General features: G+C 44.9%; 2 protein-coding genes across 2 annotated transcripts in view; one reads left to right on the top strand and one right to left on the bottom strand.

Moving 5' to 3' along the window:
- TP53BP2 (tumor protein p53 binding protein 2) overlaps positions 1-1,022 on the bottom strand; it is a 42,624-nt gene extending 41,602 nt beyond the window's left edge. Inside the window, 1 exon segment of the mRNA XM_088525979.1 lies at positions 947-1,022. Within this exon segment, the coding sequence (XP_088382105.1) occupies positions 947-973 (27 nt within the window). The 5' untranslated portion in view covers positions 974-1,022.
- Positions 1,023-9,062: 8,040 nt separating this feature from the next.
- On the top strand, positions 9,063-22,108 carry FBXO28 (F-box protein 28). The gene is made up of 5 exons (XM_088525978.1): positions 9,063-9,281; positions 14,964-15,073; positions 15,994-16,132; positions 18,513-18,708; positions 20,493-22,108. The coding sequence occupies exons 1-5, from the start codon at positions 9,075-9,077 to the stop codon at positions 20,885-20,887; spliced, it is 1,047 nt and encodes a 348-aa protein (XP_088382104.1). The 5' UTR covers positions 9,063-9,074; the 3' UTR covers positions 20,888-22,108.
- The last annotated feature ends 656 nt before the right edge of the window (positions 22,109-22,764 follow it).

Below are 22,764 nucleotides of genomic sequence, written 5' to 3'. Positions count from 1 at the left end.
CAGGAAAATCAGTTCAGCTAAAGAAAATAGTCTGTTTAAAAAAAAATCAAAAAGTCAACAGAAAATAAAAGGATGAGTAAGTCTGTAGAAATACTTGCAAGAAAGATGAATACTAAGAAATGCTTTTAGAAGCACAACTTCTGTGCTTACATTCACGTGAGCACACTTGCTGGAAGCGGATGTTTGCAGAGTGACAAGTAGCTTTTGAACCAGGTACCAGGGAACGGGGCCTTTCTGTAGCACTGCTCTGCACCGTTTCACATAACTCCTGGCCACCTCCTGCCGAAGACTACACCAAAACTTGACTCTAGCTTATTTCCCAAAATCAGCTCAAGCTCTAAAACTCAAAGTACTTGTGCTTTAGCTATCGGCCCCTTCGCCTGGGCTCCTCTGCCACCAACTACGCCGAGAAAGTCACCCAGGAAGAAAGGCTGCCCCCACGGTGGGCAAGGGGCGGTAAATAACAACAATGACGATAAAACGGAGAGGAAAGCGCAGCCCAGGACAAGGCCCGGGGCCTCCCGCTCCCCATCCACCTCCTGGCCGGGCGGCTGCCGCAGGAACCGACGTGGGAAGAGGGAACGTTTCGAAGGGCAGCGCCGCGGGCGGCCCCGCTCCCCCCGCCGGGCTGGGCCGGCACCAGCGCCAGGCCGGGCCGGGCGCGCAGTTTCGGCCGCCCCGGGGCTCCCCATCCCCCCGGCCCGTAGGGCTCGTCCAACAAGTTGATCCCGGTGCGGAAGAGGAGGAGAAGGGAGAGCTGGAGGGGGGCGGGAAAAAAAAAAAGCAAAGAAAGAAAGAAAGAGGAGCGAGGAAGTACAAGAGCCGCCGCCGGGCGGGGGTCGCCGCCTCTCCGGACCCACGTTCCCTCCGGCGCCGCAACTTTCCCCGTCCGGAGCCGGATCCGCCGCCGGGCCGAGCCCCTTCCGCCCGCCCGGCCGGGACTCACCGGCATCATCTTGGAGCCGAACCGCATGGGGGCGGCCGGGGCCGGGTCCCGCCGCGCGGGCCGAGGGCAGCGGCCTGCGGAGGGCAGCGGAGCGGGGCGGCCGCACTGCCGCCGCGACCACGACCTGTTGCGGGGCGGAAGGAGGGATGGAGGCGCCCGCACTCCCCCGGCCGCCGCCGCTCTGTGGCCGCCGGGCGCCGCTCGCTGCTGCCGCCCCCGACTCCGCTCCGAAACTGCCCCCGGGGCGGCGAGGAGGAGCCGCCGCGCCCGCCCCGCCCCGCGCCGCCCTCCCGCGGGAGGAGCCGAGCCGAGCCGAGCCGCGCCGAGCCGAGCCGAGCCGAGCCGAGCCGCGCTGCCCCGGCCGTAGGGGGCGGCTCGCCCGTGAGGCGGCGCCGCAGGGCCACAGCTCGCGACCGGCGGCGGGAGCCGCGGGGAGGAGGGGTTCGTGCTGAGTGCCCGTGCGGGGTTCCGCGGGGCACAGGGCGCCGCGGCCGTTCCCTGCTCGCACGAGCGCTCTCCCGGTGGCTAAGCGGGCTAAGGGGGAGCGGGCGCTGGGCTGCAGGTGGAGGGCGAACAAAGCGGGCTGTGACAACTGCCCCTTCCCCACAGCAGAGACAACGCGCCCGGGGCGGACACGGGGCGGCGGCATCGCGGCGGGGGGCAGCGCTGGGCGCCTCCCCCGCGGGCTCCCGCTGCGCGTGCCCGCCCCCCGCCGCCCGCCCGCCAATGGGGCGCCGCCCCAGCGCCATGACATCACCTCCCCGCGCCGCCATTGGCGCGCGGCGCCGTCTCCCGGCAACGGCGCGGCCTCACGCGTCCCGGCGCGCCCCCGCGGGGCCCAGGGCTGGCGCGCGGCGCCGCGCAGCGTTTCCCAGCCTGGAGAGGGGGTTTCCCAGCTGAGGGGGTTCCCGCGTTCCCCACGCTGCTTCCGGCTCCGAAATTTCAGTCAACTCCTCCAAGACTGTTAATATGCAATTTTAACAGTAACGGCCTATTCTCTTCTCTAGACCTGCCTAAAACTGCCTCCAGACTATCAAGTCCTCTCCTACACCTAACTTGAACCATCAGGCCGCCCACAGCTCATCGCTTTTGCAGAATGTGTAAATGTTTGGTTTGTTTTTAAATGCAGTCCTAGCCAGTTGCTTATCCTGCAATAACCTCTTCAATTTTCCGGCACCAAGAGGTTAAGTCTGGCTCTGGGGCTGTTTCCAAGGGTCAGTTTGTCAGAAATGAACAAAACACACGCATAACAGCCGGAACAGGCCATTTTTTTCCAGACTTGCTATCCACTGCCACCTACTGTTAAAGCTACTCCAAATCAAATGTATGAGCTCCCATTTCTAAGGGACGAGGCTCAAAAGGGCACAAAAGGCTTCTGAATTGAGAGAGCGGGAGGAAAGAAGAAGGGAAGACGCCAGGAGAACTGCTCACCTAAACTCAGGGTGTTGGGGTGCAGTACACCAGGCTTGAGGAGACTTACACAAGTTTCTGTTCCTTTGGGCAACACTCACAAGCTGCCTTTAAGCACCTAATTTAGATGACTGGTCACCAGAGTGTTTCCAACCAAAGGCTTCCACCTAGACAACTCTGTTGCTTTTCTTCACACGCACAAATCAGGCCATAAACCTGCCAGTAAGAACAATTTGGAGGAGAACATACTGCGGCCACAGTCACCTCCCAGGTGGAAGACCGACACTTACTCGTACAAAGGTCTGTAGCCAACAACCCCTAAATCCTTATGAGTCTGCCGGCCACACCAGCTCTGACAGCCCCTGCTTCCCCTTTGGTTTCTTGGGGAGCAAAAGCCTTTGCTCTGCTCCACATCCCAAACCCTGCCCCAAGCCACATATGGCAGGTGTAGAAGTTTTGAATTAAGACATCATGGCTTGTCCAAACTTGTGTCCAGTCCAGCTCTAAGGATGAAGGAATGATAATAAAAGGTTCCTTCTGGCAAAAATGAGGATTGTACTTCTCTCTAAAACATCTGTCTCTTGCCACTAAAGCCCTCCTCTCCAGCTGCAGTGCACTTCAGGGGTCTATCCCATCAGTAGATGCTTCACGAGGGACATCACTGTCACCACGCCCTGCCCAAGCAGTCCCAGTTTCTGTTGGAGGGTATGTTTTGTAGTCAGATGAACTCCCTCCTACTTGTGCCATATGGACGCTTACACCCAGGTAATAGAGAATTGAAATCTAAACAACAACAACAACAAAATGGTGACATTCCAATGCCACAGGTCAAATACAAACACAAGGCCTAGCTGAGTCGCACTTAAAAGCAGGAGGGGCACCCTGCTGCCCTGCATGAGCTCCTACTTCTGTGCAAAGCAAACACACATATAAGCAGCTACAGGAGGCAGAAGACAGCAGGGATTCAGGCCCAGACTCTGCAACTTAAAAAAAAAAAAAAAGAAAAAGTTAATTAAAAAGTATTTCTTCTTAATTTGCATCCTCTCTGTAAACTAATTCCCTGATCTAAAGCTGTGCGACCCACATAAGGCTAAGTACATATGCAATCATCTTAATTAGTAAGCTAATAATTATAAGAGCCAGCAGCGCCCAGAAACCAGCAGCACCCAGAAACTACTTTATAAATTTGCATGAATTTTGCTGTAGCCCATTCAGCTCTTAAGCCAATAATTCTGAACAGCTATTCTGCAAAAGCAGAAAGTGCTACTAGTGCCGGTGTATGGAAGCATCGCCCGCAGCAAATAAGTCTTCCACTTCTTCCAGCTCAAGCTGGAAAAATTTGACTTCAGTGAACTCAAGTTTCAGCTTCTCAAGTTACTTGCTAGAAAGCAATTCTAATCTCCTCACTGTAAGTTCTTCCCCATGTAATTTAAGTTCAGGATTTTTTCCACGGTAATTCAACACAAAGACAGCCAGCCTGCTAAAGCAGGTCCGCACTGCAGGAGCAAACTTCCACCAGCCCCAGCCTCGCTGGAAACCCCCAGGCCGGCCCCGCTAGTGCTCTGTGTGCATCACACGCAGCCGCCGTCCTTCTCTGTAGCTAAACTGTATTCCCTGGGCAAACTCTGGCTCTCTGTCACTGTATTGCGTCACGGATCCGGACAGAGACCCTCTGTAACAACATGTCTGTTTAGGGCAGTTAGAGCAGTGCAAGAGAGCCTTGTCTGCCCCCAGCCACTCGCCCACCCCACGGAGAACTGGCCAGCCAGGAAGAACAGGGAAGGAGCTACAAAGTTCACTTTCAGATTTGCCAGCAGCGCTCTGAGACCAAAATCCTGCTCCTTAGCAAGAACCCGAAGATACTAACTGGCCATACACTGCCATTGATACTGCATCCCAGCTGGATGCTTAGAGACCATGAGAGAAATTTAACACTGCCATTTTATTGTTGCCTCTTTCCTATTTCGCAGCTGCCAGGAAGCCAGGCTTAGCTCATGCTAGCAGTCCCTCTGGGGTCGGCAGAGAATGAAGTCACAGGGATTTCATAAGCCATACCAATATTTCAAGATCAAGTAATTCTTCCTTTTTTGTACGAACAGCAGAGCTGAGCTCACGTTAACCTCTTCTTCTGGGCGATTTCCAATTCCCTTCGCACGTCCTCACACAGCCTGCAGCCCAGCCCCACACCTCCGCTCTCGCCAGCCCTCACGGACACGGGGCTCAGCCTCCAAGGGGCAAGGCACGTTTTGGAGCCATCCCTTTCCCACGCAGCAACACGGCCACGCAGCCTGTCCTGCCCCAAAGCCCCTTGGTGTCTCACGGAGCGGCACGGAGCAGCACAAGAGCCTTTGCTGAGCTCTTCACCATGGCATGCATGTAACGCTATATGCTGAGGTCCAAGGAATTCCTTGGAGCTCACGCCAAGGTAGCTGACAGGGAAACTGAGCCCCTAACGCTGAAACGGATACTCTGTTCCAGGACCTGCCACTGTCCGACAGGGGAAAAAAAAGGGGTGCGGGGGGAAGGATTGCCAAAGTCCAGTAATGAATTAAAACCTCCTGTTTGTTTAAAGGGGCTTTTTACCAAGCCTCCTTTCTAAGTATAGTTTGAGCAGACACATAACCTGATGAAAGCAGCCTGCGACCCAGTGCTTGATCCAGCAGTTCTTTCTCAAAGGCGGCATTCTGACCCCAGACAAGCGGTTATTTGTCTGAAACTTTTCTCTCTAAATACATCAATGTACATAATAAATAAATTACAGCTCTGCAAAGCCTGACTTTTTTTGGGGATTTGAACATATTTTAGCTATATATATATATATATTAATTTTATAAGAGAAAACCCCATTAAACAAAGGCCTAGCTGAGCAACATGCCTAGTCTACAGCAACTAGTCCAGATCAATCTGGTCACCACTCCTCAAGCTGAGGAGAGTTACAGAAAATGTATCTTCATTCACTGTCTTCTACTTGCCCCTTTTTACCATTAGCTCTCATTGGAAGTGAGATTCACACTCTTGTCCCTCTTGATCTTATTTTTCCATTTTATTTTTATTGTGTTGATAGTAAGGTCTATCTTCACAATAAGATTTTGATTATATTGTTACTATCAAATACCATAAAGTATTACAAAATAAATTTTGAGTTAGATGTGTATTTCAGAGAAGGAATCTCAATCAGCTTTATAATGCAACAACTGCACTACTGGGTACTGGGGCCCCAAACTAGTTAAACTACAACAGATCCATTTAAATATTTATACTGATTTAATTAAGCTGGACTTACTTTCATATCTGATGCTATAACTTCACATGACAATAAGTACTGCTTTAAGGCGCTTGCTACAGGTCAAAAGCACCATCCATCTTAGTTGCAAAACACGAAGCTGCGCATTTTCACTCCTGTTTATGTTTGTCAAGCACATTTGGAAAGCTCTTTTTCGCAGCTCTTGCATTATGCCTACATAAGCCAGACCCGTGAGACCCATACACAAGCTGTGGGCGATGGAGCAGGCCGCAGTGCAGACCCTTGTCCGTTTGATCCTCCGCAAGCTGCTCAGGGATCTCCTCAGCAGGCTCAGACCCGCTGTCCCTGCGTCTCCCCAGGCGCCGCTGCTCTCTGCCGTGTGTGAAATCAGCTGCTGTGTTTTGTCTGGGTCTGGCCTGGCACCAAACCTCTGCACTGGATTTTTACCACAGACTTCACTCAGCCTCAGCGTCCACCAGCGCGAGTAACAATATGGCTGGGCCAATATAGAGGGCCCCTTTAAATTTAGCATCTGCTAAAACCCAAAAAAACTCAGATTCATGAAGTGAGCAAACTGTTGCCACCCCAGAGAAGAAAACTCACCATACGGGTTCTTTCCTGTTTTGCTATTGCTTAAGCCAACTTAATAAAACAAATCTGCTTTCCTCCCACCCAACTGCTGCTTCCTCAGTTTCTGGGCACATGACTCCTCTTCACTCCTCTATTCTTCATCAACATCACAGCTCTTGACACAGCCGCACACCTTCCTTCGCTTAGACCTATCTTTATTCCTCACTTTCCAAACCTTCACTTCTTAGCACCTGCTTCTCACTCTCTCCTCCCTCCTCGCCCCGTTTCTTCTCCTCCCTCACACATGACTTTATGACACTTCTTCGTGCCCCCCCGGCACTGGCTGGCACAAAAACACGCACGCAGGAGATGCCCGTCTCGCTCTCGGTGCGTTTCACACGGGCGCCGCTCTCCTGCACGGCGTCCGATCGGTCCGTCCGGGAGCACCGCGACAGCCGCTCTCAGGAACACGCAGCAGCCGCCACTGCCTCCACCTGCGCTGTACACATACACGGAAGGATTTCTGACACTCACAAATGTAAAGCTTGAGATTTCACAAAGCTCTCTGGCCCTGTAAAATTTTTGCGCGTTACAAAGAAAGCAAAACACACATCCTTGGCACAAGGGGCCTTCCTTCTAAATCCAATCCAGAGGACAGAGGCATTGGAATCTGAAGGGGCAAAATAATGCATTGCCCATAACATCTTTCTTGGAAGTCACTGAAGTTTCTCAAATATTCAGTCCAAACCATTATGACATGCTATAATTAGAACTATTTCATTATTTTTCAAAATCTTAGGAGCACTGCAGAAATTTAAATGAGTAGTAACCCAAAGAAGGCAAACCAAGCTATGCATCTTGCAGTAGCTGTAATTATTACTATAGAGTTCATATGTTACTTGACACACACTAGAATCAAAATAACTTTATATTCTTCCTTTCAGGAGCTGTTATTAGGTTATCTGGCTGCTCACTACCCCTAATAGCAACTGAGAAGCCACCAGCAGATCTGATGGAGATTCTGTGCATGTGAGCATGATGGGTGTTTCTGTAAATTAATACAAACCAGATTAACATAAGTGCCCCCAAAACTAAACAATGATGTGAATCAAAACTGGGAAGTTCGTATAATTAACCTACTTACTGAAACAGGTTTATTAACTGAGAAGCTATAGCTTATATGTTGGAAATGGAAAAAAAAAATAGATGTGTCTTATTAGTATATTTAAGTATTAATAACATATTTTTATATTAACTATGAAGCTGTAACTTAACAACTCAAATGATTTATATGTTCAAACAAAATGGCATTCTCCAAGCTATTTTAAATTATACATGCTTAAAAAAGCAGAAAAGAAAGACTTGCTTTTAAAGCATTAATGGACTGTCAGCACAAACTTGGTGTGAGCCAAGCCATACATTTATGAGGAATTCTCCCAAGTGTGTTTTAAACTGCTGAGCATGTGAAAGGTGACCAGATCCTGAAATCAAACAGGAAAAAAAGCCCTTGCTCTAAGACAGCCAGATCATTTTACAGCAGCATTAACAGGGATGGGGGAGAGGCAAAACTCTTCCAAATCCATACAAGGCACACAGTGTTCTGCTCCCAAAAAGGAAATAATAACTTCAGTCCACATTTCTGGAGTGCCATTAGGATGACACACATAAAGGCTCGTCCTTGCTTTTTCGCTACTCCCAAGGAGATTCTTTCCCACTTGCAAACATGTTGGGAGAGAGGTTCCAGGAGGGCTGTCGAGGAGAGGGGGCAGTTGCCCGATGTCGAGATAAACCTTCAAAAAGCAGCCCCTAGCTGAGAATAAATAAATAAATAAATAAAATCTGCAGGGGATGTAGCGGCAGCAGATGCTACAGCCCTGCAAGCAGGCAGAGCAGCCGGGTGCCGGCTGAGCCCCCTCCCCAGCCACATCCCTGCTGCCCCCACACCTTCTGTCCGGTCACTTCCAGCAGCCGTGTGGCCCTTTCCTTTGGGAGCGGCGCCAAACCTGCACACTCAGCGCCACCGGCACAAACATGGGCGCAGGGCAGCCGGCCCTACTTTGCCAGCCAGTTTTGATCCCCAAGGGCTGATCCCAGGGCTCAGCAAGCTCATCAGAGCCGATCCTCTCCCACAGGATGCCCCATGCAGTAGGATTCAGGCTGGAACCACAAGGGGAGCACACAGCCCCGCTGAGCTTCTCCACACGGCAGGGACCTTCGCTCAGTTTTTAAGGACGATGCAGCCGCGCTTCCCTTGCGGGTTGCAGGCGCTTCCCCCCGCGCTCGCTCACGGTGGGCACGGTGCTCGCTCCTGCTGAGCCTCCCGTGCCCGGCTGCAGGTGTTTCTGCACCGCCACTGCCGCCGGGGAGTTAAGAGCACTTTTGAGCTTCAACCAAACTCCTAGGCCCCTCGGCAGCATTTTCCAGAGGTGCCTGGTGTCCTCTGACAGCCCTGCTCCTGCACAGGGGAGCCCCAGCCCGCCCGTGGCTACCGAGGGCCAACACGCGTTTCCGCCGGGAGCGGGAGCCAGGTTGGCGTTTACGGGGCGCAGCGCCCCCGGTGCCCGGCGCGGCCCGCGGCCCAGGGGTCCCGCGCAGCTGCTGCACTGAGACCTCGCCCCGCCCAGGGCGCCGCCTCGGGGTCAGCAGGCAACTTGAGCCTCCCGCGGCGCCCGCCCGCCGCTGCGGGGGGCACGGGAACCCCCATCCCGCCGCCCCGCCCCGCCCCGCGCCGCGCCGGGACCGCCCCGCCCCGCGCCGGGACCGCCCCGCCCCGCCCCGCGCGGCCCCCGGGCGCTCGGCGGAGCCCGGCCCAGCCCCGCGCGCAGACCCCGCCCCCGCCGGGCGGAAATGCCGTCAGCGGAAGTCTGGCTCCCCGCGCCGAGCGCAGGGAGGACGGAGGCCAAGATGGCGGCGGTGGAGGAGCGGCTCCCGGCGGAGGCGGAGGGCGGCGCCGCGGGCTCGGCGCGGCTCTCCCCGCCCCCGCAGCCCCCGGAGGCCCCGGCGCCCCTGGAGCAGCCGCCCCAGAGCAACACGCTCGTGGGGCTGCCCATTGTGGCCATCGAGAGCATCCTCGGCTTCCTTTCCTACGACGAGACGAGCCAGCTCCGCCTGGTAGGGGCCGGGCCGCGCCGCGAGGCGGGCGGCGGGACCGGGGGCTCCGGGCGCGGCGGCTGGTGCCGCCCCGTGTCCGCGCAGGAGCCCGGGGGCCGCTCGCCCGGGGCCCCGTGAGTGTTTTTGCTCCTGGCGCAGGAGACTCGCCCAGGGCCGCCCCCTACCCAGACATGAGTGCGGGGCGCGCACAGGAGCAGGCCGGGGTGCCCTGTGTGCCGGAGGGGGCCCGCGCCGTCCCGGCCAGAGCCGCCTCAGGATCCCGCCCCGAGCCGCGCCCCCGCACTCGGGGGCCGGAGGTGCCGCTCGGGAGAGCGGCGAGTGTCGGTCTGTGCCCGCTGGCGCGAGGAGCCTCCTGCAAACCGTGGCGTAATGAGCGGTGCAGCAAGACGACAGTCTGGTCTGCGAGGTCGTAAATGCAGTGGTAGTGAGAGAATTAATACAAGGATTATGTAACTGCCCATTAATTTGTGTGCTGTGCTGTTTCTATTTTAAGAACATTGATTAGTCTAAACGGGCTAATATTACAAGCATATTTCCATGTCCTGGGTCAGCAACCTGAAGTTGTTTTAGCATCCTGACTCTGGCATCCTAAATAGAAGCTCTCTGATCAGAAACCCTGCTGTATTGGGACGGCATCAAGGACACTAATATCCAAATTCTAGCATGCTGCCAGTCGACTAATCACCAAAGACAGTGTTTCCTCTGTGAGAGCGGGTCGCAGATTTGCTGGGAGGGGGAAATAAATAGGACTGTCTTTTTGGACTGCAGCCTCCGCTTCCAGGATTTACAGCCTGAATGAGCGGAAAGAAAAGTACACGCGCTGCTTGGATACACAGTGTGTAGTGCGCTCCAAATGGCAACACTAAACAATACTTTTCTTAGCTGCAACTTTCCTGTTGCATTTTATAACTGATGATAGCTGTGGAAGGTACTGTTAGACCAGCGTGGGGTTTCTTGCTTGTATCTTTTGTTTTCTTTTTGGAAAGCTAAGTCTGTGTTTGGAAGCAACACTTTGACAGCAGTGAAACTCATAATAGGAAAGACAATCATTTAAAGACTAAAAGACCTGTTTAACTCTGCATGCTCCTTAAAAAGAGAAACACCTTTCTTCTGTAGCACATCTGAGTTATTTTTCTGGCGGAAAAGAGGGGGGGGAAAAAAAACCACACACACACAAATACCCCTGCTGCTTTCAGAAGTTTCAGAAATGAGCAAAACCAGATTGGACAAATATAGACCTAGGCACCCATGCAGCAATACTGGATGCAAAATGAATAAAACCGTACACTTGATCTTCTCACACTTCTAATTTCTGATTCAGTGACAACCAAGACACTTAATTGCCATCAAATTCCATACTTATTTTCACATATCAGAAGCAATTATGAAACTTTTTCTGAAAGTTGCAAACTTTTGCTGAGCAGCACTGGTGTAAAGAACCTCAGCCGTTCTGATTTGCCTTAGTCAGAAGGGTAACTCCTGACTGCGCTTGATCAGCTGCATCTTTCAAGTGGCTATTCAAAAGTAAAAATATTCTTCTGGCATTTCACTGGAGGCTATATATAGCAATCAGTAGACTAGATATTTAAATCTCTATCACCAGTGTCTGGAATTAAGGTAGCATTTAAAAAAATAATGCTTAGGTATAAGTTTATCACTTTCAGATTTTTCTTTTTTTATAGAAAGTTTACCATTAGACTCAGGAGACACTTGTGTACTTGCACAGTCAGTAGATGCCTCTTCTCTTTGAAAATTGACTTGAGCTACTTAAGGTGAATAAATATATCTGATATTGAGTAGAATTCTGCTAAACATACCCTGCAGGAGCAAATTAACAGAATGATGGGAGTTAAACTGTTTATATCCCCTGCACTTACTAAAAATGTTCCGAAGCAGCCTCCTCATCACATGGATTGCCTCATTTTGTGGGGTTAAAAGTGTCTTGGGGAAGGATCCATTTTGTGATGGCACAAAATTTGGCTTGCCTGAACAGATTGCTTTCAGTGCACTCTCTGAATCTTAATGTTGCAGGAAATGGGTGCCCTAATCTTTTTCTGGGTCTCCTTGGTTGACTGATCCATACAAAGTGTTTGAGCTGAGCTAGTATCGAAGCTAGACTGCCTGCAAGAAGACAGACAATGGAGAGAGAACCCGAAAGACTAGCAAGTTTTTCAGATTAAAATAGAGATAGGAACCTCTATTGTTTATACAGAGCATAAGGCTTAAGATCCATAAGTATCCTTTCTGTCGCTAAAGGAGGAAGCAAAGAACGTTTCCTGCTTATGATGATTGCTGCTAGGCAAGACAACACCGTGGCCCCCTCCCTGCACAAAGAAGCTCTTGCTATATGTCCCTGAATATAAAGTTTCTACTATTCCTGATGTTGCTGCATTTAAAAGCATAAATGAAGCAGCTGGCGGGTTAAGCAGAGAAGTAGATCTAAACTAATGGAGACTAAGCAAGTAGGTATTCAGAATGCAATCGTGCCTGAAGTTTGGCCTTAATGCTCATCTTGCATTCTGCAACTTTTGTTCTGATAAAGTGAATGGGAGGAAAGCAATAGCATTTGACTCTCTGCCCTTTCAGATATTTGCTTCGTCCACTTCTTCCCTAATGTTACCATTAAGAGAAACACAGGAAAAAATAAAGAAAACTCCAAAGATCTTGTCCTTATGCCTGAATCTGTAATGTTCTGGCCATGCTACAGAGTAGCCTGCTTGCTGATAAGGAAGCTAGCACACCGACCAGCTTTCAAAGGCTTTTTTTGCTCTGCTTTTTCTAATGATTATGATTTTTTTGTTATGTTTTTGTAGCTATACAGCCCTCTGAGTTAACTAATTTATTGGAAGGCAGAAGGACAAGTAATTTGAGAAAAGCACATAATAAAAGATTTTTTTTCTCCTCAGATTTATAATATTTTAAATATCCTAATGTTTAGGAAACATTATATTGTGGATAAGAGAATGGCTGTACATTTTCGTCTTGCTTTGCCATTGTCCTGGAACAAGTCATTTCACTCAATTATGGCTTATTCGTGTTACACTGTGGTCACTTAATTACGCCTCTAGCTTTCTGGCTGTAAAATGGAACTGAAACTGCTTTCTCTAAAGCACTTCAAAATACTAGGATGTAACTTTTTCTATGAAATATGCTGACATCCATGTTTGGAAGAAACACTCTTAATTCTGAGACACAACATTGGAAAATGCTGAGTTACACTGACTCTAGTGAAGGCTTCTGGTTTAAAGATCGATTTGGAGCTTGGATTGCAGTACTGCTGATGTAGCTGTAAACCTGTGCCAGTTGTTTTAGAACAGTTGTCTTAAAAACTGTCTGGAGATGTGTGTGCAGCAAACTTGCACTTTTTTTCTTTTTCTCTCCTGCAGACCATGAAAAAAGACTGATATCTTTTGGACAGGACAGTCCTAATCTTCCTGCAGTTTCAGTAAATCTGTATTTACAGACACTTTTATTATAAGGTTTCTTATATATCTTGCCTTCTGCCTTAACACTGGCCATATGTTTGTGAAGTTTGGAAGAAATAACACCTGCTTGAGGAAAGGGAAGCTGTCAATCCTCTAGGAGACTTTTGGTTGAGTCTGTTTGCAAATGAAATGAAAAAAAATGTTCTTTGTTATACTGTATAGTCAGCATCATAATCAACTTTAGTTCTGTTCTATGTGTTGTCTTGGAATAACTTTCTAATAGAGGAATTTGAACACACTGTTCTGGCTGGAGTTGACATTTGAGAAAACTTGGGCTGTGTCGGCTTTATGGAAACAATAAGAAAAGATTTGCAAAAACTGGCAGATATAACCATGACTATTTTTTTTTGGCTTGCTCAGGGTCCATTAAGATAGCTAGAATCAGAAATTGTATTGGACTAATAACGAGCATTTTTAAGTGTGCTAGTGCTGACTTGTGTGTGAGTGCTGACTATGCAACCTCATGCAAATATGTTTTTCTTACGGCTTGAGGTGCCATTTCATTTTAAATGATGTCATCAGGAACCAGATGAGAATTAAAATATGTTGCAGACAGGTACTTCTGGGTTTTCGTGCTACTTGTGGTTTGTTTAGGATTGGTTCTAGATTGATTGTTGGCACGAATATGGGTAGTGTCCAGAAATTGCGGTAAAGAATTCTTAACTTCTTTCAAACACTTGATGAGAAGCTTAAGCAAAGGAGCCAGATTTGAAAATGTAGTGTTTAAAAACTGGTTGCAGTTCATTGAAAGCTGCTTGTGGGAGGGACTTTCTGCCACCAGGTGTCAGTATAAGCTTAATTATAGTCATTTTTATTTTTACTGAATTTGCTCCCAAAATGCATCTAGGTTTATTTTTCTTTTGTGCCAAGCAAGGGCCACAGCCTTCATGCAGGTACCAGTACTAGTTCAGAGGTTCTTTATTATTAGAACTGAAATAGACTGTTAAGTTTTAGGCTGTTAAGGCTTTTGCTGAATAACCAGCTTTATTTTTTTCCTGCACTTGAAATAATTTAGTGAATTTTTAAGGAATGAGGGGAGGGAGATGTGCTGTGGCTCTTCGCTAGCCCAATGGATCGTTTTTCTTAATGAAGAGGATGTACTGCAGAGGAGCAGCCAGATTGATAGCAGCCACTTACTGGTCTGATGGGACGGGTCTGTTCGATGAGGGCTGTTGCTGGCTCACGGAAGTTATGCTGTGACTGCAGAAGGACTCACAGTCTGCAGAAAGCAGATCATCTTCAAGCAGTGACTTCTCCATAAAGAGACAATAATTGCAGGCTTTTCAAGGACAGGTCAGCTTCTTCCGCAACCTATAGAGCTACTTAGTCTTGGAAGTTATGACATGAGTAGTGAATGGAGGGGGAGAAGTGTCTGTTCAAAAAAAAAAAAAAAAAAAGTAAAGAATCCATTAGAAGGTGTGATCACATTGGGAGTAGTCTGTATTCTAGAACAAAAATAAATAATAATTAAAAAGAACAGAGTTGGTTTGCTAAGTTCTTGCCTCTTCAGAACTGCTAATTGCATGTGCTTTAACCTTTCCTACACATTGACTTTGTCTTATCACTAGTTACTTTGCGAAGGTCTAAATTTATCAGCTTATTATTCCTTCTGTCGCTATTAACAGCCTGTCTCCCTAAAGCTGTGCAAAAAAATGAGGTTATCAGTATCCAGCATAGCAACTAAAGGAACCCTTTAAAAGAGAAGTTTTATAAGAAAAGCTTTCTCGTTTCCCTTGCACTTTACAGTTTATGTTTTTAATTCTAATTCTTGCTGTCTTTAAAAACATAAACCTTAAATATTGAACTAAAATCACTGTGACTTCTTGTTTGTAGGATTTATTTTGGGGACAACAAAATACTAACTTTACTGGAATTATTCTGGAGGCCCAGGCACCCAGGTGGCTGCAACTTCCATTAAAATCAGAGAGGCATTTTACCAGCTTCCATATGGGTGGAATTCACCCTCCTCTCTTAAGCAGCATCAGGAGATGAGTTTTGAGCTTTACAGAACATGGCTGTTTCATTCTGGAATTTCTTGACCACTAATGTGTTATGCTGAAATATAATTTCTGTTCCTCAAAAAGGAGCAAAAAGTGCTGGTTAAATCTTGTACTGCTCAGCAAGTATGGTTTAGATAACAGTAAAGTGACTTTTATCCTTATTTGAGACTTCATTTATTCTTTTTATTTACATGCAGGTTTGTAAGCGCATGGACTTGGTTTGTCAGCGAATGTTAAATCAAGGATTTCTGAAAGTGGAAAGATACCACAACTTGTGTCAAAAGCAAGTTAAAGCTCAGCTTCCAAGGTATGTAGAAATTAAAATTGCAGTTAAACTTAAATCAGTTATTTTAAGCATAATACTAAAATGGAATCTCTTGCTGACTAACCCAGCTCTACCTCCTGAAAATTTGAATCCTATTTGTTTTGTTTTCCAAAAGCACCTAAGATCTAATTCTAAAATAATGGTATAGATGAGTGTAATTTTAGTACATCAGGAGCTGGAATTTTGGAAAGTGTCTCCAGTATTTTAAATAGGGAACAAAGAGGTCTTGTATTACTCAACTCTTCTGGAATGGATAAATGCCATTCCTTTTCAAGACAGGCTGCCTTCGCTGATGACTTACCTATAATTCTGCTTAAAATAGCAACAGGGGTAACGATTAAACTGGGGAAGAGGAGGGGCGTTGACAAATAAGCATTATAGGGAGTGAGAGGGTCATCCTAAAACAATATATTTTCTCTCCTGGTCAGTGAATAAGTGCATCTCTTGCTGTTCCATCAGATTTCTTTGGGTCAAGGAATTAAATGCTACTGATGTTGAGATCTTTTGTCAAAAAAGTTCATATTTCAACTTAAAGTTAATAGTAAACAGTAATGTATTTATTTGTGTCAATTGTGTTGGAGTACTGATTTTAGGAATATGGGACCATAAAATATTTATATTGCTAGTGAAAGCTTGTTTATGTATAGTGTCCTAAATTACATACAGAGTATACAAATCACATAAAACTTGTCACTATTTAGGGAGCAAATTATGTCTAAGAAAATACACTGCACTGTTACAGGCTGGGTATTATCTTTCTCAGCTTTTCCATAATGCCAGAGCTAATTGAAGTGGTTACATTTTCAAACCTCAAAAGGCTTTTGAGAATGAAATTGAGTCGTTGCATTTAGATTTTGTTGCCTGACTGTTAAATTGCTGTCACTTAATGGTCTGTCTCCTAGGCGGGAGTCGGAAAGAAGAAATCATTCGTTAGCTCGTCATGCAGACATCCTTGCTGCTGTAGAAACAAGACTCTCTCTATTAAATATGACTTTCATGAAGTATGTGGATTCTAATCTCTGTTGCTTCATACCTGGAAAGGTAACATGTAAACTGTATTATGCAAACTTATATCTCTGTGCTTAAAAAAAAAAAAAATAGGCAGGACTTCAGTAAATTTGTCTTGCCTAAAAATGTAGAAATAATCTGGAACAGTATTTTGGATACTTGGAAACACAAAAGCCAAAACTCTGCTATAAAAGGCAATATGAAATGAGTGGACTATATGTGAATATCAGTTCCTTAACTTGATTTCCATTTCCCCTTAGAATTTTGATATTTGACTTGCAGAATGCGCATCTTTTTACAAGAAGCATAGAGGGATATGTAGGTCCTAAGCCCAAATTGTAATTGTACAAAACAGCCAGAGGCTAGGTCATCAGAAGATGTAGTAATTCAGGCTATGCACGAAACTAAGGACTGCATCCATCAGGAAGACTTTAATTTGAATTAAGACTTTTTTTGAATTCAGATATTTAGTATGTGGAAACACTGCTTAGTGTTAAAATAAATGGTGTATTTTTGTGCTACATGAAAGTAGTTTTGCTAATGTTATTACTACTGAACAACTTGAGATATTTCAGAATACTATGCCAACCTAAAATATAAATTATCCAAGTGAGATGTATGTCAGAGTTATCAGTGTTTTATATCTGTGAGATAGAGTTGTAGAGGGGGATTGACACAAACCTGACCTGAGAAAGCATGGGACAGCTCAGGTACAAGCCTGTGAACATTAGTTTATTGATTTCTTTTCCTATGAGATTTGAAGATGTGGATATTACCTTTTCCTGGACATAAACCTGAATCATCACTGAGATGAACTGAGAAGATTTCTCTTGGATTCAGATGAATGGTAGATGGTTCTCCCTTCAGTATAGTAGGGATAGGTTGTCAGCATGAAATACAAGATTTAAGATAAACTTCATTTTTGCATTTTCTTTCAATTTGATATTTACACCATTCCAGAAGTTTTGATATTAGCTTTCTGATAGAGTACTTAAAAAAAAATGCTGCCTTAATTGTTTTTGTTTTGTTTTGTTTTGTTTTCAGATTGGAGAGAAGGCAGTAGTCAAGCTTGGGTGTGCAGGAATTGGGCAAGTGAGCTTGCCAGCCATTTTCCTTTTGGGAACTGGAGCATAAGGAGCTTATTTGTACTCAGATCTAACAGCTAGAAAGATTTTATTTTCCTCTTCACTTAGTATACTAGTTTGGTAGCACTGCTGTTCTCAGCACAGTCATCAGCTCCCAATTTTTTGGTCAAGCAAATTCCAGACTCTGTACTTATGTGCAGTGTATGGTTTCCCTTGCCTGCCCTGCTCCCCTCAGTAAACCTTCATTTCAATGAAGGTGCTACAGAAATTTCAGGGCCTGAATTCATGTTACAATATATGAATCCTGATTTGAGTTTCAGCATACTGTGTAAGGTTTCCTGGTCAATAACAGAATGCTGCTGTAATATTTTATGTTGACGATAGCAGGAAAATACTGTAAGGGTATAATTTTTACAAGGTTGAAACATGGAAAAGGTTATCAAAGGCTCTTGTATGCTTTCTGGGTGATGAAACACTTTGGTCATAAGTCTAGCTCTTGCAACCTTCTATCTAGACTTCCTTTACTAAAACACAAGGTGCAGTGTGTGATTCTTAGTTCTTCAGGTCTTTATTTTTCAGTAGGTTCTTCAGCCATTACTAATTTGGTACAAAAAAAAAATCTTGTCAGTAGTTTCTGTGTTAGGAGACCAGCACTCCTGTTTTGACCTGTTCAGACTATAGTTCGTAATTAGCAACGGTCTGTGTTTCTCCTGAACAAAGGGCTTGTTTCTAAGTCTGTTAGGTAGTCTGCCAGTTGTGGACTCATATTTCATAATTAATGTATTTTGGATCTAATCTGGGTTTGCAGCATTTCAGGTGCATGCAAGTGAACTTGAATGTTATATTTTCAGCTCTTCAGACTGGCATGCTAATTCTTGCTGTTCTATTCATGTGTTATATATGTCTCATGATGGGCCGGGGAATGACCGCGCTGCAGACATGGTTAGTGTGGCTTTCAGCATTGCTTCAGGTTCTCCAGAAAGAAATGTGCATGTTTTACTGCATAATTCAGAATTCAAGTATGGATGTAGTAAAACAAATATTCCTAATGAGTATCTCGCACACTGAGCAGTAGTTTGAATTTGAAGAGAATTGCTGTGATACATCAAGTGAATGTTTTCTCTAGTGTATGAAAAACTGCATTTCTACTTCTACAAAATACATCATTTGAAATAGCTGATGGAAAACTAAAATACAGAGTGATATGCAAGAGTAATGCTCGTGTAGTAGAAGCCCCTAAGTACACCAACACTATAGCTTCTGGAGTGATCTGAAATAATTTTGTCTTCCCTTTATCAGAAAATCCTAATGTTTATTAAATATTTTAGGTAATCGATGAAATTTATCGTGTGCTAAGGTATGTAAACTCTACAAGAGCTCCTCAGAGAGCCCATGAAGTTCTTCAAGAACTAAGGGACATTTCTTCCATGGCTATGGAATATTTTGATGAGAAGATTGTTCCAATACTGAAAAGAAAGCTGCCTGGGTCAGATGTATCAGGACGTCTCATAGGAGCTGCCCCAGGTATTAATTCCAACATATAGTTAATTTTTTTTCTTTAAAAACTCATAGCACATCTTTTTAAAGCTCCTTCCTTTAAATATGAGCTTCATCACATACATATTGATGATACTTATTTCTTAAGAATGTTAAATGAAATTTGTTTGCCTTGAAACTTAAGGAGGCTTTGTATTACCCAAAGAATGGTCACTTGAATGTATGTTATAATTATGCATAGTGTGTATTCATTAAACAAACGCTTTTGTGCCACCAATGAATGAGACTTTATCATTGCACTTGGTTGAGATTTGGCACATGAGATGACAGCTCAAGATGACTTTTATTTTTAGTACAGTCAGCAAATGAATTAGCCTAAGCTGCTGTAGTGCACAGAGAGCTGGAACATACTTGGATGTGCTTTTTTACTTTCCTGGGGCCCTCATGTAGTCATTAACAAACCAAATACTTGTGGGCAATATGGAAAAGGCAGTTAAAGTAACAGTTGACAAGTAAACAATTAAGTTGGTTCTTTGTCTAACCTGTTGGAATCTGTAATTTACATTAACCAAACTCTGGGTGGTTGCCTCACACACATATATATATATATATATATATGTATATGTATATATACATATAAAATGGCTAACCTTTTCACACACTGTTGGAGAATCTTAGATTGCGAAATAAACTCTCGCAAGGATAACTTCACAAACAAACAAAAGTTGCAACTTAAGCAAAAATGGTGAGTCTAACAATAGGAGCTGCCCGATGTTGCTGATATGCCCTGGCCATCCTTTTAGTTCTTAGTGTAGATATTCTTCTTAATTATAGCTTCTTCATTATACCTCAGTTGCACTGAGTCTTTCAGGTGAGGAAGCGTTGCCCAAAACGATAGTTGATCAACTTATGAAGCCCAAGGCTTTATATGGCATAAAAATATCTGTCTTGTGCTGAGGGAAGAATATATCTATCTAACAGCAACTCTTTAGTGTCAGATAGCTGTAACTATGCGCGTATCTTAAAGGAAAAAAGGGAGAAGGGTGGTTGTTCAAGACTGCTCTAGACTATTCTTTCTTCATGGTGCTTAAAAGCTGCATCTTACTTGCACTACATCTTATGATAGAAAAAGTGAGTGAAATTACGCAGTAGACATTAGTGTCATTGATTCACAGCAGCTTTACTGCATTTCTAAGCTCAAACTGCAGGACTCCAAACATGGTTTTAGGACCCAAGAAAAATAAGAACAGATTGTGTTTAAAAGAGCATGGAAATCAAATTCTAGAAACCTTTTCTAAACAAATCTTTTCTAGACCCTATGTTAAACTGAACTATCTTTTCAAGCCCCAAAACACAAACTGTGTACAACTATGACAGCAGAGTTGTACTCTTACACTGAAATGTATTACATTATATTTATATATTCTGTAATATATCTTATTTATAGCCATGTTGGAGTTTCTTGACTTAACATCTGTAGAGACATTAACTTTAGCTGACAACATAATCTTTCCCCATAAATTTTGATAGTGCATTTTGATAGTGCATTTTCTGCTTTACATGCAGAAAATGAATGAGCTGTTTTTCAACCTACTGAAAATCCAAGTAATTTCAGTTAAATTAGTTGCCCTGAAATACCATATGCTCTTGTTATACCCTTATATAGCCATAACTGTTTACATGTTCACATAACTTGCAGCTGGTGTTCCGATGATGTTTAAGGAGTAGGGTGAGCAAGGCGTGAAAACTGGGACATAACTGCTTAGTTTTGTCTTAAAGATACAGGGAATAAATCACTGTTTTCTCTGAAGTTCCAGGGCCTTCTGCAGCACTAACAACAATGCAGCTCTTCTCCAAGCAAAACCCTTCGAGACAGGAGGTGACCAAACTCCAGCAGCAAGTGAAGACAAACGGTGCGGGGGTGACAATGCTGAGGCGGGAAATCTCGGAGCTTCGCACCAAAGTGCAGGAACAACAGAAACAGCTCCAAGACCAAGATCAGAAACTGCTAGAGCAAACCCAAATCATAGGCGAACAGAATGCCCGCTTGGCTGAGCTCGAGCGCAAACTGCGAGAGGTGATGGAGAGCGCAGTAGGAAATTCCTCGGGTTCTGGCTCAAACGAAGAATCTCCTAGAAAACGGAGGAAGGCAGCCGAATCTGTAGACTGTCCTAGGAAATCTAAACGGCTTCGAAACAGAAAATAACTTAGGCTGCTGGTTCTTCAAAATACCACTTAGACTTGAACAGTTATTTTCTTTCATCAAGACTTTTCCCCTGCTTTCTGTCTGGGTGGGCCTAATTCACAAGATCTTTAAGATTTGCAATAAATACATACTAACCTGACCTGCTCTATCATGTTTTGAAGGGTTAATCTTTTTTTTTTTTTCCTGTGCAGATGTGTTTAAAGTAAACCTATTTGTGTTTATGCATATATTCACATAAAATCTTAAATCCAGTCTTAACTGACGAGAAAGTTAAGCTTACAAACAGATGTCCTGTTCACTTGAAGAACTGACCCACTTTTTAAATCTTGTTTGAGAGAACTTGACTTTTTTGTTACAAGTGACCTTGTCTGGAATGTCTGAAAAGTAGTTGATGCTTTTTCGGGATCTATGTAATGAGTAAAACTGACTTCTTAAGCTATGGTATTGGCTATATATTTTTGTAAACAAGGAAGGGCCTTCTGTCCAGACTTTACATGCACACACCATCATTGTAGGTCTTGGGAGCCATATTCTATGCTTGCATGAATAGGTGCACATACTGCTTAGCCTGCTAAAAGCACTTGCCTGAAGTTGCTCTCTACTCTGGCAGAGAGTAGAGACCTATAGTGCAAATCGTTGTTCCTAGCCATAACTTAGCATCTGCTTCCAGCACAACTGCTTTCCTGCGGTGAGGTGCTCTTGCAGGGGCTAGGTGCAGGAGGGTTTGATGCCAGGCTCTCTGCCCTTGTCACTGCCTGTAAATTGCAGGTGCTGTTAGCCAAAGCTTGGGAATGGAGCGGCCGCCTGTGCGTCGCTTGGATTTATAGGCCAACATCAATAAGTATTAAACTGTCCCCACAGTAACTGCACTAGGTGGGACGACATTTGAATAAGACGCTGTATCATGGAAAAACTTAAACTATTTTGTGTGTATGTGTTGGGGGGGATGTGTAGAGATTTCTCTGTAATACTGATGACAATATTCTAGCTTTCCTTATCCTAAAAAGTAAATCACATCAGACAAAGCTTTAATTTTTTTGCACTTCTGTTTCGAGCTTGTAACTGGAAAAGCATGTCTTGCACTGTTCAGTCTCTCTGGTCACTTTAACAACCTCAGAGTTGTGTACAGTGATTTTTTTCCCCCCATCTGTATATTTTTGGAACCTTATACAAATACCATTGTCCTTGTTTTGTTTGAATGTACTAAACAATGTAGCTTTATTGTTTGACTTATGTTTCTTTTTTTAATCAGCTGTTGCTATGGGTTTAGGTGGTACTGAATTCAACTTGGTGTGGCACTAAACATGCAAATGCTACAGGTGTAGCTGTTTAAAATATTGATAATATTCCCGTGGGTTAAAGTGCAAATTTCTCATGTTTTGTATAGCTCTCAGTGTAACATAGTGGTTGTATTTGTCACCAAACAAATCAGGACCTATCTGGTCAGATGTTCTAGACCCTTAGGAGAACTGACATTTTTCCTGAAACTTAAGCTTCAGGTTTTAATTCTAAAATGTCCTAGTTCATATCAGAAGCAACACCGCAAAATATCATTGCTAATGTCTAATTTTTGGCAGACATTTAATTGAAAATTAACTTGTTTGTTAGTTTAAGGCTTTCTAAAAAACATGTTTCTTTTTAAGCAAAGCATCAAGCAAATGATTAAAGGTTATCTAGGAGAAAGTTAAAACTCCTAAAGGACCATATGCTGTTACTGGTCTTGCATAGGGTTTTTTTTTTTTCTTCACTATTACAGACATCTTGCATATAGATGTCAGCTGTTCAGTTAAATGCTTGCATGTGCCTTCATTATTTAAAAATATTTTTGATTGAGTCTAAGCGTCAGCATGATAGCTGTAATTCACTTGCACCAAGTG

Source organism: Tinamus guttatus, unplaced genomic scaffold (genome assembly GCF_059628265.1).
Source record: "Tinamus guttatus ecotype Peru unplaced genomic scaffold, ASM5962826v1 Tinamus_guttatus_pri_ptg000241l, whole genome shotgun sequence".
Classification (NCBI taxonomy): domain Eukaryota; kingdom Metazoa; phylum Chordata; class Aves; order Tinamiformes; family Tinamidae; genus Tinamus; species Tinamus guttatus.
The sequence above is the reverse complement of the archived record's forward strand: the minus strand, read 5'-3'. Positions and strand labels throughout refer to the sequence as shown.

Bases quoted from the DNA above. Each gene is read 5' to 3' on its own strand.
- FBXO28 (XM_088525978.1), top strand. From the start codon at position 9,075: ATGGCGGCGGTGGAGGAGCGGCTCCCGGCGGAGGCGGAGGGCGGCGCC. The intron at 15,074-15,993 runs GTATGTAGAAAT...TCTGTCTCCTAG, and splicing joins GTTAAAGCTCAGCTTCCAAG to GCGGGAGTCGGAAAGAAGAA. The intron at 18,709-20,492 runs GTATTAATTCCA...TTTTCTCTGAAG, and splicing joins TCTCATAGGAGCTGCCCCAG to TTCCAGGGCCTTCTGCAGCA.